Raw genomic sequence first — 18803 nt, 5'->3', positions numbered from 1 at the left:
CCATCTCAGGACTGATTAAATATTTACTTTGTTTTCTGGAGCTTGTTCGTGGTTTCTTCTTTTATATCTGACTCTTTAATCCACCTGGAATTTATTTTGGTGGCTGGTGAGAGGTGGGGTTCTAATTTGATTTTTCATCCAAGTATCCAATCTTCCCATTAACATTTATAGAATAATCTATTCCTTCCTAATTGGTTTTTTCCTCAAGTATTGGGTTCTCACATACTAGGATTTATTTCCGGAGTTTCCATTAGGTTTCATTGATCTGTCATTACTGATTTTTCAGTAATGCCACAGGGACTTAATTACCTTAGTTTTGTAACACATTTTAATATCTAGTGGAGAAAGTCCCCCTCAAAGGTCTTCTCTTTCAAAAAAAGTTAAGCTATTCTCTTTTATTTATTAAAACATCCTCAGGGGGCTTCCTGGTGGCGCAGTGGTTGAGAGTCCGCCTGCCGATGCAGGGGACATGGGTTCGTGCCCCGGTCCGGGAAGATCCCACGTGCCGCGGAGTGGCTGGGCCCGTGAGCCATGGCCGCTGAGCCTGCGCGTCCGGAGCCTGTGCTCTGCAACGGGAGAGGCCACAACAGTGAGGCCCGTGTACCGCAAAAAAAAAAAAAAAAAAAAAAAAAATCCTTAGAATCGGTAGGTTTCCACCTTCAAATTTTGTTTGTGTTTTCTTTTTTCTTGATTAGATTTATTAGAAATTGGTATCTTTTGGATTCACAAATTCTGTTTTTCTTTTTTTTAATTCATTAATTCCTGTCTTTGTTATAAAGCTAATTTGTTCTGAGGCTTGTTCTGTTCTTCTAATGAATTCATGCTTTTTATTTTAAATGAAAAATCTTAAGGATATTTTTCATCTGAGAACAACTTTGGTCACATCTGAGTTTTTGTTTGCTTGTTTGTTTGTTTGCGGTAGACGGCCCTCTCACCGCCGTGGCCTCTCCCGCCGCGGAGCACAGGCTCCGGACGCACAGGCCCAGCGTCCATAGCTCACGGGCCCAGCCACTCCGCGGCATGTGGGATCCTCCCGGACCGGGGCACGAACCCCTGTCACCCGCACCGGCAGGCGGACTCCCAACCACTGCGCCACCAGGGAAGCCCCTGAGTTTTAATATATAGGGTTGTTGTAATTTTTCAAATAGTCTTCAATGGTAGTTTTGAATAATTCTCTTATGACCAAGTTGTAATTGAGGAGACTGCTTTAAAAGCTCCCCCCCCCCAAAAGTTTCCTTTTAATTGAAGTTTATGGCCTTGTTGTTAGAGAATATGCCTGAAATTTTTTTTCTGTTGTTTTGAAACGTGTGGCCAAGAAGTTGATCAATTTTTGTAAATGTCGATGGATGCTTAAAGAGAAAATGTATTATTTGTTTATAGGCTACAAAGTTCAAAATTTATCAGTCAATTAAAAACTCAGATCGTCTATCTCCTTATTTATTTTTGCATAAAAGTTCACAGTTTTCCTGTGTATAATATTTTTATCCATATTAAATGGTTCCTTTGGACCATTTAATGGTTTTGGCTTTGAATTCAACTTGGTTTAAAATGAGGATTTCTACTCAATTGCCCTTTGGTTTGTACTTAACTAATAAATCTTTGCTATTCACTTATTTTTCTGGGTCCTTCCGTTTTAGGTACCTCTTTTGTAAACAGCGTAAAATTAAATTTTGCTTTTAAATCCTATCTAAGTAAGGGACATTGTCTTCTAATTGGGAGGTAAATTCAATTATGTTGATTGTTATAAATTTTAAGTCTGGTTTCCTCTCATTTTGTTTCAGGCTTTCTGTTTTTAAATTCTTCCTTCTTGCTTCCTTTATTTTTCTGTCTCTGATGATGTTTGTGTGTCTCATCCAGGAAAGTGGAAAATGCACATTCTCAAGGTAGGGAAAAGCAAGGCTCTCAGGCACGGGGTTGGGGGTCCTGGGTCTGCTGACCCCTGGCTCCATGACCCAAGGCACATTGCGTTAACTGTAACCTCCCTGGGCCTCCATTTCCTCACGTGTAGGATGGAGATAATGATAGTCCCTGTACCTCACAGAGCTGTGGTCTGGATTAAGTGAAATAACACCTGGCTGATGCTATCGTTATCATTATTATACTTATAAAATTCTACCTGTGGTTACCTTTAGCTTTAAAAAATGATTTAAACTATATTTCTCTAATTATTAAAATTGAGAGATAAGGCTTTAAAAATTCTTTCCTACTTAAGATGATGAATTTATCGTGCTTTTACTAATCCTTCCTAGACAACTTCTCTCAACTTTTTAATCTGAGAGTTAGCAACCCTCTCATTATTATGGAATTATTATTTTGTTGCATACATTTACTCTTTCCGGAATCTACTTTTTCTTTGACATTAAAATTTCATTTTACAATCATGTTTAAATGTAGTCTGGATTTCATGTTTACCTGGTTTCAATACTGTCTACCTGTCTTTCTTTCGTATAGTTCCGTTATGAAGATCTTAATCGTGATTCATCCCTTGGTCAACGGACACACAAGCTCCCCAAAAAAGTGTAAGTTGTAACCTTCTGAGCCCACAAAACTCCAAGAATGACTTTTGTTCCTCTTGTTTCCTCATGTAAATGACACGAATGCCCTAATGTCTCCTGGAATTTAGGGTTCTGAGGAAAAGTCAGCTCTGTGTTGCTCATGTGCTTCTAGGATTGTTTAACCTTATGATTCAGAAAATTTTCCAGAAAAAAAATTATTTTTCCCCCATTCTAAGTGGAAAACAGGAAACTTTTTGATCTGAATAATCTTAACCTCCCCACCACCCCCCTGGCAGGCCAATTCTGATAAAGTTTTCTTCATGTATGTCCTTGATTTTGCTTTTATCCAAATCATTCTGGTTTCTTCCTCCAAAATAACTCTAGAACTAGGATTTAGCCTTGATTCTGCAGCTTCCAATTCTGTCCTATTCACCCTCTTCTCTCATCTCTTTGTTCTTGTCTTCTACATTTGGAGAGAACATCTGTTTGTCCTTCACATTCCGCATTTAAAAAAATTCAGTGCCCCAATGTGGATTTTCTTTTTGCTAAAACATTTTCATTTTCTGCGAACTCTAGGCTTATGTGAACCAGATACATTTTCATTTCATATCTGCCCACTCTTCTCTATCATAGAGATCACATCTTCTTGTACCCTATAAGGGATGCCCAAGAATTTTCAAATGTTGCTTTCTGTTCCTCATAATTAAATGTTATTCTGCATCTTCAGAATTATTTTCCTCTTAATGCTGCACATTTGTTTCAAGGCCTCCTGTATGACTCTCCTTCCCTCCCCTCCTCAGGCTCCCCCACCCACCCCCTGCCGGGAATTCATCTTTGAATTAGGAGTGATCTATCAAGACCTGGCACCAGGAAGCAGGATTGCCCTAGGCTGCTCCTCTGCCCAGCGGGGTGCTGATTTCCCCTTTCTCCAGCTAGAGGGCAGGGTTCCAGTTCTAGCAGGCTTCATCCAATGTGACAGGATACTTTCCTATCCTTACTAACTAGTCCTCTCATTCCCCAAACCAGTGGTTTGCATCCTCTAAAGTCATGGACTCCTGCTAGTAAAAAATTTTTGAGCATGCACCCTCCCCCTGCTATATGTATATTTATTATAAATTGTCCACATGTATTACAGTCTACCTGCATATTAAGATTAGCAAAGATTAATTTTCTTAGATAAAAATAACTATGAATAGAAACTCTGATCATTTCTTCCCGTCATCCCAGTGGGTCACTGTGCATGTGTTACACATTGGAGGTTGTGCCTCACATCAGAGGGCCGGTGGGAACCCATTGCTCTCAGAGCTCTTCCCGGCTCCGCCCAGCACACAAAGGCTCTACTTGGGCACCTGTGTCACCCCCGTGCTATGTGCTTCCTTCTGTAGACCTTCTCTCTGCTCCTTTCTTGGAGCTGAAGCCCCTGGCGGAGGTGGTAGGAGATTGTGGGAAGGAGACGGGGAGGAGGAGGGAACTGTTCTTGCTTCCAGCTTCCGGCCGGTGCAGACCTGGGTGTCTGGGACAGAAGCAGAAGAGACTGGAGGAAGGAAGCCTCTTTTTATCTTCCTTATGATGGGAGGAGTGGCTCTGTTTTAATGAGAGAAAGAATGGCCACTCATTGCTTTTCTCCAGTTCCAGCAGCCAGGTCTCCAGAATCCATTTTCTCACGAAAATGCCAATATACAGACTTAGATGAAAGTTCACACCATCACCAAAGACCTGTTGATAGGCTGGAAGGCCTGAGATACTGACACAGCCTGTGAGCAGAACTTGGAGCCTCAGGAGAGAAGAGGCCAAAGGGATTCCAGTCACGAGGGTAGGAGGTCATTTACAAAACTTGGCTCTGGATCACAAGACTCGGCCCACTCTGTCAGTGTCATGGGAGGCCTTGTCGCTCCTCCCAGGGAGATAAACAGCCACGTGTGAGCTGGCAGACTCCGTTCAGGGCGTGCCAGGAAAGCCCCCTTCCTGCCTCGCTGCCTTTAGGCCTGGGGCCCCCAGTGGTCTCTCCACCAGCTCAGCTGCTTGGTGTGTGACAGCGTTTAATGAGGAGGTTCCTCGGATGGGCTCTGGGAGGCCTGTGGGAGGCGGGCACGTGGCCAGGAGAATCCCAGAGAATGGCGAGTGCCACACTGTCAGGCCTCGGAACCCATGATGTAATGTTTCACTGGGGTCCAAGGAAAACAAGCCTCCTGTTGACGCTGCCCTCCCAGCAACCAGGCGCTGCCCTCCCCATAGCAGGCTGTTCTGGGTAATTACTGATTCCCTCTCCCTCCCTGGAAGGAGGAAATGTGAAAAACCTTTACTGTCACATAAAAGCCAACCCCAGATATGAGAAATGTCTTTCAAAATGAGTCTTGCTGAAGAGGGATTTCCATAGCAACTTCAGAAGTGTGTGTTCACAGCTAGAGATGCATCCGGGCTGATGAAACCCACCTGGAATGTGAACAAGACCTGCTCTGGGCATCAGCAGAGTGGAGTTTTTCTAGAGCCTGTCATGCTGCTATGTGACCTTGGGTGAGTCCTTTACTCTCTCTGCTGTCTCAGGTGACAGAATTGTCATTGATCAGGCTGAGAGAGAAAAACGGCATCTTGCCCACATTGGACAGGGCAGGTCCTTCCACCCTGGTCCGAGGCTTCAGTCCTCCAAAGCACTGCCTGCCTCCAGTTTCTGTCTGGTCTCTGGTTGAATAATTCCTATCTCAGTCTCTGCCAATCTTGCTGATTATTTGACATTGGGGAAGGACAATGCTCATGTAAGCTTGATTCTAAAAGAAATTGCTTGGTCTTTTTAAAAGAAGCACTTTGCCTGATTAGGAAAGAATATACTTACTCATAAACGCTTCCACAGTTCCATAGGTCAGATTCCTGGGAAAGAGTCACTGGGACGCTGCGATTTGAGTGCGGGAGGCTTGTTGGGGCTGCTCTCAGGATCAACACCCATGGGGCCTGAGGGACATAGGACTGGGGAGAGGGAGGGGTTGAAGTGCCACGTGATCCCTCAGGAGCCCTGGAGCCAGGAAGGCCCTGCAGAGCTGTGAGGTAAAGGGGCTGGGCCTTTCAACTCCTACACTGACAAGTCACTGGATGCTTGCTGCCCTGGGCAGGAGGCTTGATCTTAGCTGAGGCAGCTCCCTTCATCCAGGGCAATTCTGCCACAGCCGACAACCCCAGCTGAGGGAGTGAGAGCCTGGGCCGAGAGGGGGCCCCGGGGTGGCATACCTCAGCATCCACTACGCTCGGGTATGTTTGAATTTAACATGAAGGCAGCCCTGAAGACAGGGTGATAAAATGGTTAAAAGCACAGACATCAGAGGCAGGCAAAACAGCAAGACTGGGATTTAAGTGTCAGTCTCAGTGGCTTTGAGACGCTCAGATCGGGAAAGTCGCCAGGAGAGTCTGGGCCACAGTTTCCTTGTAAGTGCAGGATTCAGCCTGGGCTGGTGAGACAAACACGAAGTTCAGAGTCAGAAGCAAGTTCAAATTCTGGCTCCATATTTACTGGCTCTGTGACCTCGGGCTAGTTCCTTTACATCAGTTTCCTCTGCTCTAAAATGAGGACAATCACAGTGCCTCTACCACAGGGCTACTGGGAGGGCAAATGGAGATAACAGTGAAGTATCTCACACAGAACTGGCACAGGGTAAGCTCCCAAAAAACAGGGGCAATAACACCCCACGTGTTTTAATATATCTCATGTGAGATCTAAGCAGAAGCCTTTTGGTCAAAGGGCCTTTTCACAAGAGAAGGGGAAGCTTTAGGAGAACCTTTGATTTGCTCGTTGCTTCTCTGTGCCTTTGCCTTGGACTTCAGCTGGGCATGTCAGTCATCTCCGCAGACAGAGGCCCATGGTCTGATGGAGGCCAGGTCAACCCAGCCCCAGTGTGGAGGCCATGGAGTGTCATTCAGTGCCAAAGAGCTTGCAACAGAGTACTTTGCAAACTACACACTTTGAAGCACGCTCATAATCCGATAAAAAATCATCACTCAGACTTCTGACAGGTTCAATAAACAATGAAACTCACATGCTGGTACTTTGTTCCATGTTTGCGCATCTGAAAAATGGGGTAATGATACACACCAAACAGGGTCGATCTGAGGACATGGAAGATTTCAAACACCTTAAGGGGCTATGCAAATTCAATCATTATTGCTGTTAGAAGACTCAGCTTTGATCAATTAAAAAGGAAAACAGGAAGAGCATAGGTCTACATATAGTAGGAATTGGTTTGTTCTAATTATAAAAAGGCAGTCACAAGATTCCCAAGAGCCATCAAGAGATCTCCGTTATTAGTAGGAATGGTCACTATCATTATCACAGTGTACGCTTCACGTACGTTATCTATTTGACTCCAGAAACAAATCCTATAAAGTTGGTATTATTATCCCCAGCTTGCAGATGAGAAAACTGAGGCCCAGACTGGCACCATATTGCTCAGCTCAGGGAACTATGAGGAGTCTGGGGTTGGAACCCAAACATACGCTTTCTCCATTGCAGAAAGAGTGTCTGCTTACCAGAGAAGATTCATGAAGCCTGGTGAGGTATGGTCCTACTTAGAGCAGGTGTTACAGTGTCAGCTGCTGAGTAATGACGGGGTTCTGAATACTTGGGTATCGTGGGTCCTTCAGGCTTTGTATGTGAGAAATGTCTCCCAGCATGGCACTGCCTCTCAGAGACCGACCCTGCCATGCGCAGGGGTCCCTGTCTGGCTGCAGCAGAATGGCCTCTTCATCTGACTGTGTGTCTGCCGGCCAAACATCTGAAAGAACTGTCTGCACACAGAACATTTCAAAACAGGTGGGAAATCAGGTTCAGTGAACCCCTGAGATATTGTTAGACTAAATCTCCTCCAGACTCCTCTTGCTTGTTTTATCTCTCCTGGGACACTGGTACATGGAAGATTTGACAATACAATTTTTTTTTTTTTTTGGCGGTACGCGGACGTCTCACTGTTGTGGCCTCTCCCGTTGCGGAGCACAGGCTCCGGACGCGCAGGCTCAGCGGCCATGGCTCACGGGCCCAGCCGCTCCGCGGCATGTGGGATCTTCCCGGACCGGGGCACGAACCCGTGTCCCCTGCATCGGCAGGCGGACTCCCAACCACTGCGCCACCAGGGAAGCCCTGACAATACAATTTTATGTGATAATGAATGAAGGGTGATCTGAGTAAATTACACAGGACGCTTGACCAGGCCTCTCAGCATACTAAAAATAACCTCTCTCAAGTAAATGTATATCTACCTTCTATCTCAAGTGATCCTCACTTTAAAATGAAGACACGGAGGCCCAGAGAGGTGAAGTGACTTGCTCAAGGTCTCACGGCTACTTAGGGGCAGAATCCAGGTTTTTAACCTCAGTGTTCAGACTCCACATATGAAATCAGAGAAAATGAATATCCAGGACAAGCTTGAAAGGGAGAGGAGTCAGTAAGGGCAGCTTGGGGATGGCGGTGGAAGCGGGTAGCCACAGACCTACACTTGAGCCTTGATGATGGCAGTTCTGAGGGGCTGGCATGATGCCCTAGAGCCCCAGATCTATATTAGGCCATATCCCCCTTCTCTCCTACTAGCCACCAGCCTCCCAAAACAATGTTTCCCAAAGTATGTTCCATCAGTGAGGTGCTTCTCAAACTTTAAGGTGCATACAAGTCACCAGTGAACTTGTTAAAATGCAAATTCTATTCAGTAGTTCCAGGGTGAGGCCTGAGATTCTGCAATCTAACAAGTTACCAGTGATGCTGATACTGCTGGTCTGTGGACCAAATTTTTGAGTAGTGAGGCATCCATAGTGATGTACAATGAAAAGCGTTGGTGGGTGAATACTCTTGAGAAAATCTGGACTAAACAAAATTAAACCAGTTTCATTACTGCAGGACTTCTCAGAGCCTTTAAAATGCTAGCGAACATCCTTAATCTCCAAGAGGGAGAGATAATGCAGAAATTGCAAAATGTTATATGTGAGAAAGGGGTAATGATATAACCAGAACACTTTGAGATATACTGGTTTACAAAGAACAGGAAATGAGGATTATATATGCATTTTTCCCAGCTTACCTTGGTTCCAATGTTTCAATGTTGCAGTTCATATTCAGCCCCAACCCGGTCCTCTCCTCTCCCATTTTCTCCTGAGGTGTCTGGGTACATGCCTGTTTCTTCCATCAGACCACATACATCCGGGCCCCCCCGCTCCTCCTCCCTTCCCCCATCCCAACATGGGCTGTGCGCTCAGAGGCCCCGGTCGAGTGGAGAACCCGACCCGCTGGAATACCTTTCGCAGACGCGGACGGTCCAGGCAGCGATGATCCACAGTGAGATGCTGAACACGAGGAGCACGGTGCCGGGGCAGATGGTCATGAGGGTCTTCATGACAAAGCGCGTGTTGAAGTTGATCTTGTTGAGGGCCCCGATGCTGCGGGAAGAGGCGTCCGTGAAGAGCTTGCTGTGCAGTAGCATGACGCGGGCGATCAGGTACAGGCGCAGGAACATTGGGATGGACAGGATGATGTCCACGTCGGCCTCCGCCCGCGAGGGTGTGTAGGAGAAGGCCAGACGCGCCGTCCAGAAGAACTTGTACTCGCCAGGAATGGGGTGGATGGCGCACACCAGCATCTCCAGGCTGATGTAGAGGATGCGCTCGTAGGTCATGGCTATCCGCCAGTCGTCTGCACCATTGTCGATCACGAAGAGCTGTGGGAGCAGAGAGCCTGTTAGCACAGCCAGGATGGAACCACACAGCGGGGGCGAGGGAGGATCCGGCGGCTGATCCGCCTCAGGGCCCTCTTTGGAGGCCTCGCCTGGGTGAAGAGAGCCCTGGACAGGGAGTCAGGAGACCTGGCTAAGACATGTCAATCTCTGGGCCTCCATTTCTGTAAATTGCTTCCCAAGATTCCTCCCAGCTCCAAGGAGCCCCTAAACTGGTTGTTTCATGACTAGGAAGATGAACAGCTCACTTGTGTTGAACACAGGCCCCTGGGCCCCTGCCAGGCCCTGAGCTGAGCCCTGAGGGGGATGCGGAGATGAGAAAGCTATGTTTCCTGAGTGAACTCATAGGGCTGGCACAGACTTCTCCTCCCACTGGGAGAAAAGTGCCTGCTCGCAGCACTTTGCTCTCTGTCGGTGGTGGGGTGTTAGTGGTGTGGGCCCTGGAGCCAGACTGCCTGGGTCTGGATCCTGATCCCAACACTAACTAGCTCTGTGACCTTCAGCAAGTTATGGAGCCTCTCTGTGCCTCAGTTTCCTCATCTGGGGACAATGATAATAATACCTGCTGCATAGTGGTCGCTATGTGGCTGCAATGGATTAGTACATATGAAGTGCAGAGAATCCTGTCTAGCACCCAGCTCTGTAAGTATTAGCTATTGTTATTTTTAGCGTTATTAATCCATGGGGTCTCTTTCTGTTAATGAGGGTTGGGCTCAGTGATGTCTAAGCTCCCTTCCAGTCCTAACCTTCCTTCCACGAAGACGAGGCTCCCACTGTTGCACCAGGAGGCCTGGCAAAGCAGCTGAAACAAGCCTTCACTGAGCACCTGCTATGTGCCCAGCCTGGGCTCAGTGCTGGGTTCACATACTGGGAAGGCCCAGGCTTGTTCTCAAGGAGGTCCCACGGTGGGGGGTCTCCCACACCCAATGACTGTGAAGGGGGCCTCACGTTCTTCCCCTCCATGGCCCCAGTCTCCACATCTGTGAAATGCGAGGCCTCTGAGGTCCACCTTGGACACGTGAAGGTTCTGATTCTTAGAAGGAGAGGCCTGCAATCAGGGGCCTGTGCTGGTCATGGGGGCCTCCTGGACAGGTATGCGCCTCACTTATGAGAGGCGATGGAAGCATTTATCCTCATGATAATCCTGGGAAGAATTCATGTCCAGAAGGAAATTAGGCTGCATTAGAAAGAAATTAATGTTGGGGCCAGGGTTGGGTGGAAGATGTTTGATTTAACCTGGAAATACACCCTCAGCAATGGAGGGAGTAACAGAGTTTGGGTCAGCGTGGATTGGGCGTGCTGGTTGAAGGCTGAGCTAAGCCTTGCTTGCCCTCACACTTCACCCCACTTCACAGGGGGTTTAGGAATGGAGAGGCCCTTTACTCTGTGTGTCCCACTGTTTCCTCTGCGGTTTGGGCCAAAGGAACATTCTGCTGTGTTTTGAAGTTAGTCATCAAGCACCCTTCTCTTCTCCCTCCTTCACTGCCTGCCCTCCAGGCCACCATGCCCACAACCAAGGACCCGGGGGAGAAAACCGTGGCACCCATGTCTGGAGCCTCTGAGGGTAAAAAGGGCCCATCAAGGGATCTGTGTGGGGGGACTTCCCTGGTGGTCCAGTGGTTAAGACCACCATCCAATGCAGTGGGTGCGGGTTCGATCCCTGGTCGGGGAGCTAAGATCCCATGTGCCTCGTGGCCAAAAAACCAAAACATAAAACAGAAGTAATACTGTAACAAATTCATTAGACTTTAAAAATGGTCCACATCAAAAAAAATCTTAAAAAAAAAAAGGATCTGTGTCATGTCTGAGACAAATTCAAGGTGAACAATCAAGTCACATGACTTGAACAGGGGTCTCCTGCTTGCCTTGCTTTTAGGGTGTGCCTGTGATATTTGTCTGCCTCACGGAGCAAGTGCCAGGCAACTCAGTGGGCTGCCCAGAGGCAAGGGCAGCTACAAAAGTGCACAGGGAGGGGAGGCAGCCTGTGAGAGCACCTCTCTCACCTTTCTGGACCACAGTTTCCTCTTCCTCCTGCCCTGGGACCTCACACAGCTATCATGGGGAGTAAGGGAGATAATGGGTATGAAGGGCTTCATAAACTACAAAAGATCATTCATTCATTCATTCATTCAACAAACATATGTTGGAGGCCCTCTATTTGCCAGAGAGCTGGGCATTCAGGGTTCAATGAAACAGCTCTGAGCATGGCCCCCTGGGATGAAGATCATGGAGGGGAACTAGAAAGGCTCTATGGGAGCAAGTGGCTGAGGGGCCGACCTCTGGCCAGGCAGCTGTAATTAGTAAGGTGTGCTCTCTGAACAGGAGAGGGTACCCAGCACAACACCAGCGGAGACTCCCCCTCCCTCCTTCCCCAGCGCAGCTGAGCCGGGGGTTTTTCCAGACACAGGTTTCCACCATCAATTAGAGGGACCTAGAGGCTGCTCAAAGGGTTTCCTCTGCTTGTAACTGCTGCCAACAGGCCGAGCCATGGCAACGCGACTGCCTGGCCAGACTCTTCAAATACAAAATGAAAACCATCCACCCTGTAAGAAAGAACTGCATCAGGTTGCTATAGCAACCGGGTTCATTCTGGGCAGGAACTGAAGTAAAGAGTCACAGGTTCCTTGGATTTCCTGATGGAGAATGTGATTGTATACCATCCAAGTTAAAGGTGAGGCACGTCGGCAGTTCTGCCCAGCTTGACAGGAGGGTGCTGGCCCCGGGGTGGTGTCCCCACCTGCCTCCCAGGTGCCCCGCTTCTGTTTCAGTTTCCTGGTGCAAGCCTTGGGGTGGGGGGACGACATGGGTAGTGGAGTTGGAGGCTGATGAGCTAGACTGAAGTCTCACATCCAGATACTAGCTGTGTGATCTTAGGCAGGTCACACCACTTCTCTGAGCCCATTTCTACATCTCTATCATCAGACTATTAACCTTGACCCTGTCCATCGCATGGGATTAGCATTAGGATCCAACAATACAGATAAGAGGGAATGTGCTTTACCAGCTACAGTTGGACCTCCATATCCATGGCTGAAGATCTGTGGATCCGGAGGGCTGAGGGTCCTACACCATTTTATATAAGGGACTTGGGCATCCTCAGATTTTGGTATCCACAGGGTTTCCTGGAACCAACCCCTGTGGATACCAAGGGATGACTATACTCTTAAAATGTGAGGGGTTATTAATCCCGCTGGCCTGGGAGGCACTCATAAATAGTATGTATGGGGGCCAGCGGGGAGATATTTCAGGTTGCAGGTTGAGAGCCTCTGCTAGACAGGGCTCCAGTGCAGGGATTTGTGGATCAGCAGGGTGGGCAATATGGCCCAGAAGATTCCATTGCTGTCCCATATGAGGACGCCCTTGTGCTTGCTCCCATCTGACCCCTGGAACCACAGTTCTCCAAGTGTAGCCTCACTCCGACTTAGGCAGATAACAGTACCCCACCCTGCCATGTCCTCACTCAGCATCCTGTTCAGTCCTTACAAATCACAAATTTCAGTTACGTATTTATTCATGTTTGCTTGGGTTTTGCCTGTCTCCCCCACCCCAGAGCAGTGGTTCTTGACCTGTCTGCACATCAGAATCACTTGGAGAACTTGTTTAAAAATACCCACACTTGGACCCCACACCAAGCCAGTCTGAACCTCTGGGCATGAGGCCCTGGCATTGGGATTTTTCTTAAGCTTCCTTGGGTAAGCCTAAAATGTAACCTGGATGAGACCCACCAGTCACAGCTGGACTGCCAAAGGGACAGGGCCGTGTCCACCTTGTTCCCTGTGGTATCTCCAGTGCCAGCCCAGATCTTAGCATATATAGGTGTTGGGTAAATTCTTGCGTAGTGAATCAATAACTACTGCTTACTGTGTGACCCTGGATGACTAAACTCCCATCTCTTGGGCTCAGTTTCCTCCTCTGAGGAATGAGGGGATAGACTGGATGATCCCCGAGGTACCTTCTGCTCTGAAGAGCCCTTATTCCATGGTCCTATGCAGACCTCGTGTGTGGTCTCGGGGCACATGAGCTCCCAGGGGACAGGACCCACGCCTGGCTCATCTCACCTCTCCCCAAGGCCTGAGATGGTCCTGGTACACAGTGGGCAGTCAATAGAATTTTAGTGAGTAAAGGGGTGGGTAGGTGGATGACTGTGTCATGTGAAGAAAAGGACAGGTGGCCCGTGGCCCTTGTTAACCACCCAGAATGGAAACTCCCGTAGAAAACTCATTGCTAAGCCTGTGAGTAATGAAGTACCTGACGATTTATCTTATGCCATGGGAAGGGCAACCTCCTATTCCCAGGGGGTGGCCCAATCTGGAATAAAGGGTCACAGGTGATCTCCAAGCCTTAGAGAGTGCTGGAGAAGTGCTGGAGCACTGCTGGACCAGAGTGGGGAGGGTGGCAAAGGACTGTCCTTCCCTCCATTTGGGTCTCAGCCACCCAGGCCTGGTTCTAGAGCAGCCTGACTGGTCACCCTGATGAATTTTGGAAGAGTGCTGAGGTGATATGGATGGCATCTGGCATGGGGCAGGGGGTGCCAGAGGGCCCGCGGGGGTTCGGGGGGTGGGGTCCGCTCTGAGCTGTCACAGAGTAGAAGCCTCAGAGGCCAGGGGCTGACAAACATGTTTCCTTCTGACCTGGCCTGGGTTTCCCCTGAGTGAGGAAGGAAAGCCATGATCTCCAAACTGCTGTGTCTTTCTGCCTCCTTAGCCTCACACGGTGATGCCGCTCATTTGGGGTATGGCCGGCCTGAAGATGGAATGCTTTGGTGCCAGGGCCTGTGGTCACCTGCAAGTCCCACTCTTACCCCCAGATATTGTCCTGAACAGAGCTGGCTCCAGACCTGATCCGCTGCCACTTAACTGGTTCTAAGAGCCTGTGGGATTTTCAGCCTGTTGGTATAATTCCAAGAGCTTTGGGAGGGAGATTTTATGTGAGAGAGCAGTTCCAAACTTGCCTTCAAGGAGCTTGTAATTAGAAAGAAAGGAGAACCAACTCAGTCAATTCAACTCAACTCAATTCAATAAAAGAATTAGTAAGAACCAACTAATACTTGAAATTTGCTAAGAGAGCTGATCGTAAGTGTTCTCAAAAAAAAAAGGTAACGATGTGAGGGGGTAGATGTGTTAATTAACTTGACTGTGGTAATCATTTCACAGTGTATACGTATATCAAATCAACACATTGTACACTATACAATTTTATTTATCAATTATACCTCAATGAAAAAGAACCAACTAGGTGAGAACACTGGTGATATAAATATGAATCAGACACATGTCCCATGAATCAGCTCACAGTCTCAAGGAGCTCTAGCATAAGAGAGGCATGATAAGGGCCCATCATGGAAAACTTCTTGGGCAAGATAGGGATTCAGTAGTGCTTGGAAGGCCTGTATCAGACAAAGCTGGTGTGGTACTACCAAAATGCCACCAATTCCTCCCATCCCGTTTGTTTCTTTCTTCACATGTGACTTTGCTTCTCCTCCCAGCAAGAGGTACATACAGTCCATTTCTCAAGAGGTACAGTCCATTTCTCCCTTGAATCTGAACCTGGCCGTGTGCCTTCCTTTGGCCAAAGGGACATTAGATAATGTGATGTAGCTGAGGTTTGTAGAATGTCAGTGTGATGGGGCTTGCTGTAGACACATGGCCCCATTTTCCCCGTCACCCCAGCCTACAGCCAGCACCAGCTGCCAAGCACGCGAGTGAGGTCATCCTTGATCAGCTGCATGACAGAAGCTCACCCCAGGTGAGACAGCAGAAGAACTACCAAGCTGAGCCCTGCCCTGATTGCTGACCCACACAATCGTGAGCTAAATGATTATTGTTTTAAGTTATTAATTTTGGGGGTGCTTTGTCATGCAACAAAACTAATACATAAACAAATCTAATTCACGCGTTTACTTAGCACACATATTAGAAGTTGGGTGATTTGCCTGCCATGCCCAACACTTCTCTTTTAACTTCTCATGCCACAGCCCCTAGAAGGAACTTCCACCCACACCCTGCCACCCCACATAGTTAATCAGACAGGGCTGGCCAGTCTATCTCAAGTAACTGGGTAACTGGATGAAGAGGGGATCACGATCAAGGGCCATGCCAGCTTCCCCCCGCCCTGCCCCACCCAGTGGACACATCATTTCATATAGCAAAGAATAACGCAAAGCATTTAAAAAATTATTTTGCAAGCAGCTGAGTTATTTTGCATGCAATGTGTTTCTTCTCACAGGCAAGGAAGTCAGCTGGTAGACTGAATCAAGGAGTGAAGGCAAAACAGAATTTATCGGGTGTGAAGAAGAAAAACTGCAGGGACTCTGGGAACAGTGAATCTTGTTGGCAAACTTGGGGGGTTAATTGATCAGCTGGCAGCTAGCAAAAAGGTCAGTGTGGGCATTCCATCCTTGAGTGGCCAATTAGAGGTATCAAAGAAAACAGTTCAGTTATTTATGGGTTCTCCAGGAACACTTGAATTTTAGCTGTGGCACACGGGTGTGTAACAGGCTCCCTCTCTGTAAAGTCTGCTGGGCTCTTCCATCTGTACCAGTCAGACCAGGTCTGCACGCTTTCCACACTGGAGTTTCTCACAGAATAATCGTGTGGTTCACCAGCTCACCATGGGGGCCAACTCTGAAGGGCCATCTGGTCACCCCAGGACAGGTCATTTCATATGCAATCACTGGAGCCCACCATGCGTTAGCTGCAGGACTGGAAACAGGCTGTCTCGACAGGGAGGCAAGGAGAATGTCCCAGAGCCCCCAGTGTCAACCTGACAGAGCACCAAGCACGAGGAAACCTGCCCTTCTTTTTTTCCCCTTTAGTGTAAATACATTTGGAGTTGATTCATTGGATTTGCTAGTTTCCCCCTTCTATTTTGAAAGACTTGAGGCCTTTTCAATTCTTTATTTAAGCAATATCTTTCCTTAAAATGTTCTCAGCTATTAGGGGAGATCCTGCTTAGACGTTTTCTGACCCATCCGAAAAACTTTCATTCTTGAGCAACTATGAATTTTTTTTAATTAAAGGAGAGAAAATGTAAAAGGCCCTTGTGTTCTCTACTATTCTCTCTCTGTGAGAGAAAAAAATCCAGGGAAAATTTCCATGATTAGAAAAATATATATGCAGAAAAAAAGCAAGAGAAAAAAATGAAAGATATTCTTAAAATCCAGTAATAATATATATGTATTTTTTTCCCAAACTCCCTGGAGCATATATTCTGCATGTACACCATTACTATGGGGGTTTCCATGGAAACAACATCAAAAGTCCCGTAATACCTAATTAGGTTTCCCCAAGGACAAGAGCTGATTGCCAGTGATGAAACGAATGTCTGGGTTTGCAGTAATGGTTAACATAAAATTTCCAGTCAGCAAATGCTCCTTGCATATAGCTGAAGAAAGGGAGGAAGGAAAAGAAGGGAAGATAGAAGAGAGGTCAGCAAGTAAGGGGGCTGTCAGAAAAGTCTATCATTCTACAACCAACAAGACTCTCAGAGGGTTGGAGTCCATGCTAGCCAGCTCTGAGTCTTTCTAAGAAGAAATCCTCCCCTTCTGAAACTGCTATGACTTACTGGGCCATGTGTAATGTTCTTTGGTGGCTCTTTGGCCTCGTCAGGGTTCTCCTGAGTGCCCCTAGCAGAGTTCATGTGTGGTCTCCTGCAGTGGGCATGAGAACCCACGGGACCCTTGAGCCTGAAATTTGTTCGGGACTGCCAGAGACCAGTGGTGACCAAAAGCCCTTTCTTGTCCCCAGTTTGTAGAGAGTAAAAGCCAAGTTACAGCATTTGAGGAAGCCAGTATTTTTCACTCACATAACAAGAATTGTTAACAAGAATGGTGCCTGACCACGGCACTATTGGGGATAGAGTGCTCTGCCACTGATCATCTGTGCATGGGTAAGTCCCTTTCCCTCTCTCGTCCTCAGATTCTTCATCTGTAACATGAAGGGTTGGATCCAATTTGTGGTTTTCCATTTTCCCCTAGCTGTGGAGCTGTTTCTTCTAGTGAGATTTCTCATTAAAGCCCAATATAGGAATCAGATAAACTCAGAGCTCTTCTGGTTGAAAGGGTAGAAAAGAGCATTCAAAGGCCAATCATGAGAAGGCAGACAGCAGAAGCAAGAAGAACTACAATCCTGCAGACTGTGGAACAAAAACCACATTCACAGATAGATAGACAATATGAAAAGGCAGAGGGCTATGTACAAGATGAAGGAAAAAGATAAAACCCCAGAAAAACAACTAAATGAAGTAGAGATAGGCAACCTTCTAGAAAAAGAATTCAGAATAATGATAGTGAAGATGATCCAGGACCTCAGAAAAGAATGGAGGCAAAGATTGAGAGGATGCAAGAAATGTTTAACAAAGACCTAGAAGAATTAAAGAACAAACAAATAGAGATGAACAATACAATAACTGAAATGAAAACTACACTAGAAGGAATCAATAGCAGCATAACTGAGGCAGAAGAACGGATAAGTCACCTGGAAGACAGAATGGTGGAATTCATTTCCGTGGAACAGAATAAAAAAAAAAAGAATGAAAAGAAATGAATACAGCATAAGAGACCTCTGGGACAACATTGAATGCAACAACAATTTCATTATAGGGGTCCCAGAAGGAGAAGAGAGAGAGAAAGGACCCGAGAGAATATTTGAAGGGATTATAGTTGAAAACTTCCCTAACATGGGAAAGGAAATAGCCACCCAAGTCCAGGAAGCACAGAGAGTCCCAGGCAGGATAAATCCAAGGAGAAACATGCCAAGACACATAGTAATCAAACTGTCAAAAATTAAAGACAAAGAAGAATTATTGAGAGCAACAAGGGAAAAATGACAAATAACATATAAGGGAACTCCCATAAGGTTAACAGCTGATTTCTCAGCTGAAACTCTACAGCCAGAAGGGAGTGGCATGTTATATTTAAAGTGATGAAAGGAAAAAACCTACAACCAAGATTACTCTACCCAGCAAGGATCTCATTCAGATTCGACGGAGAAATCAAAAGCTTTACAGACAAGCAAAACCTAAGACAATTCAGCACCACCAAACCAGCTCTACAACAAACGCCAGTGGAACTTCTCTAAGTGGGAAACACAAGAGAAGTAAAGGACCTACAAAAACAAACCCATAACAATTAAGAAAATGGTAATAGGAACATACATATCAACAATTACCTTAAACACGAATGGATTAAATGCTCCAACCAAAAGACACAGGCTTGCTGAATGAATACAAAAACAAGACCCATATTTATGCTGTCTACAAGAGACCCACTTCAGTCCTAGGGACACATACAGACTGAAAGTGAGGGAATGGAAAAAGATATTCCATGCAAATGGAAATCAAAAGAAAGCTGGAGTAGCAATACTCATATCAGATAAAATAGACTTTAAAATAAAGAATGTTACAAGAGACAAGGAAGGACACTACGTAATGATCAAGGGATCAATCCAAGAAGAAGATATAACAATTATAAATATATATGCACCCAACATAGGAGCACCTCAATACATAAGGCAACTGCTAACAGCTATAAAAGAGGAAATAGACAGTAACACAATAATAGTGGGGGACTTAACACCTCACTTACACCAATGGACAGATCACCCAGACAGAA

At 46.6% G+C, this 18803-nt stretch overlaps 1 protein-coding gene across 1 annotated transcript in view; it reads right to left on the bottom strand.

Annotated features, from left to right (window-relative positions):
- Positions 1 to 18803, bottom strand: part of LOC111166994 (small conductance calcium-activated potassium channel protein 3) — a 137870-nt gene that overhangs the window by 61675 nt on the left and 57392 nt on the right. Inside the window, exon 2 of the mRNA XM_089914501.1 lies at positions 8760 to 9178. Within this exon, the coding sequence (XP_089770627.1) occupies positions 8760 to 9178 (419 nt within the window). The remainder of the gene's footprint in view (positions 1 to 8759; positions 9179 to 18803) is intronic.

Source organism: Delphinapterus leucas, chromosome 1, assembly GCF_059928025.1.
Source record: "Delphinapterus leucas isolate spDelLeu-1000000601 "Yukka" chromosome 1, BTC_Dleu_Yukka2, whole genome shotgun sequence".
NCBI classification, from domain to species: Eukaryota; Metazoa; Chordata; class Mammalia; order Artiodactyla; family Monodontidae; genus Delphinapterus; species Delphinapterus leucas.
The sequence above is the reverse complement of the archived record's forward strand: the minus strand, read 5'-3'. Positions and strand labels throughout refer to the sequence as shown.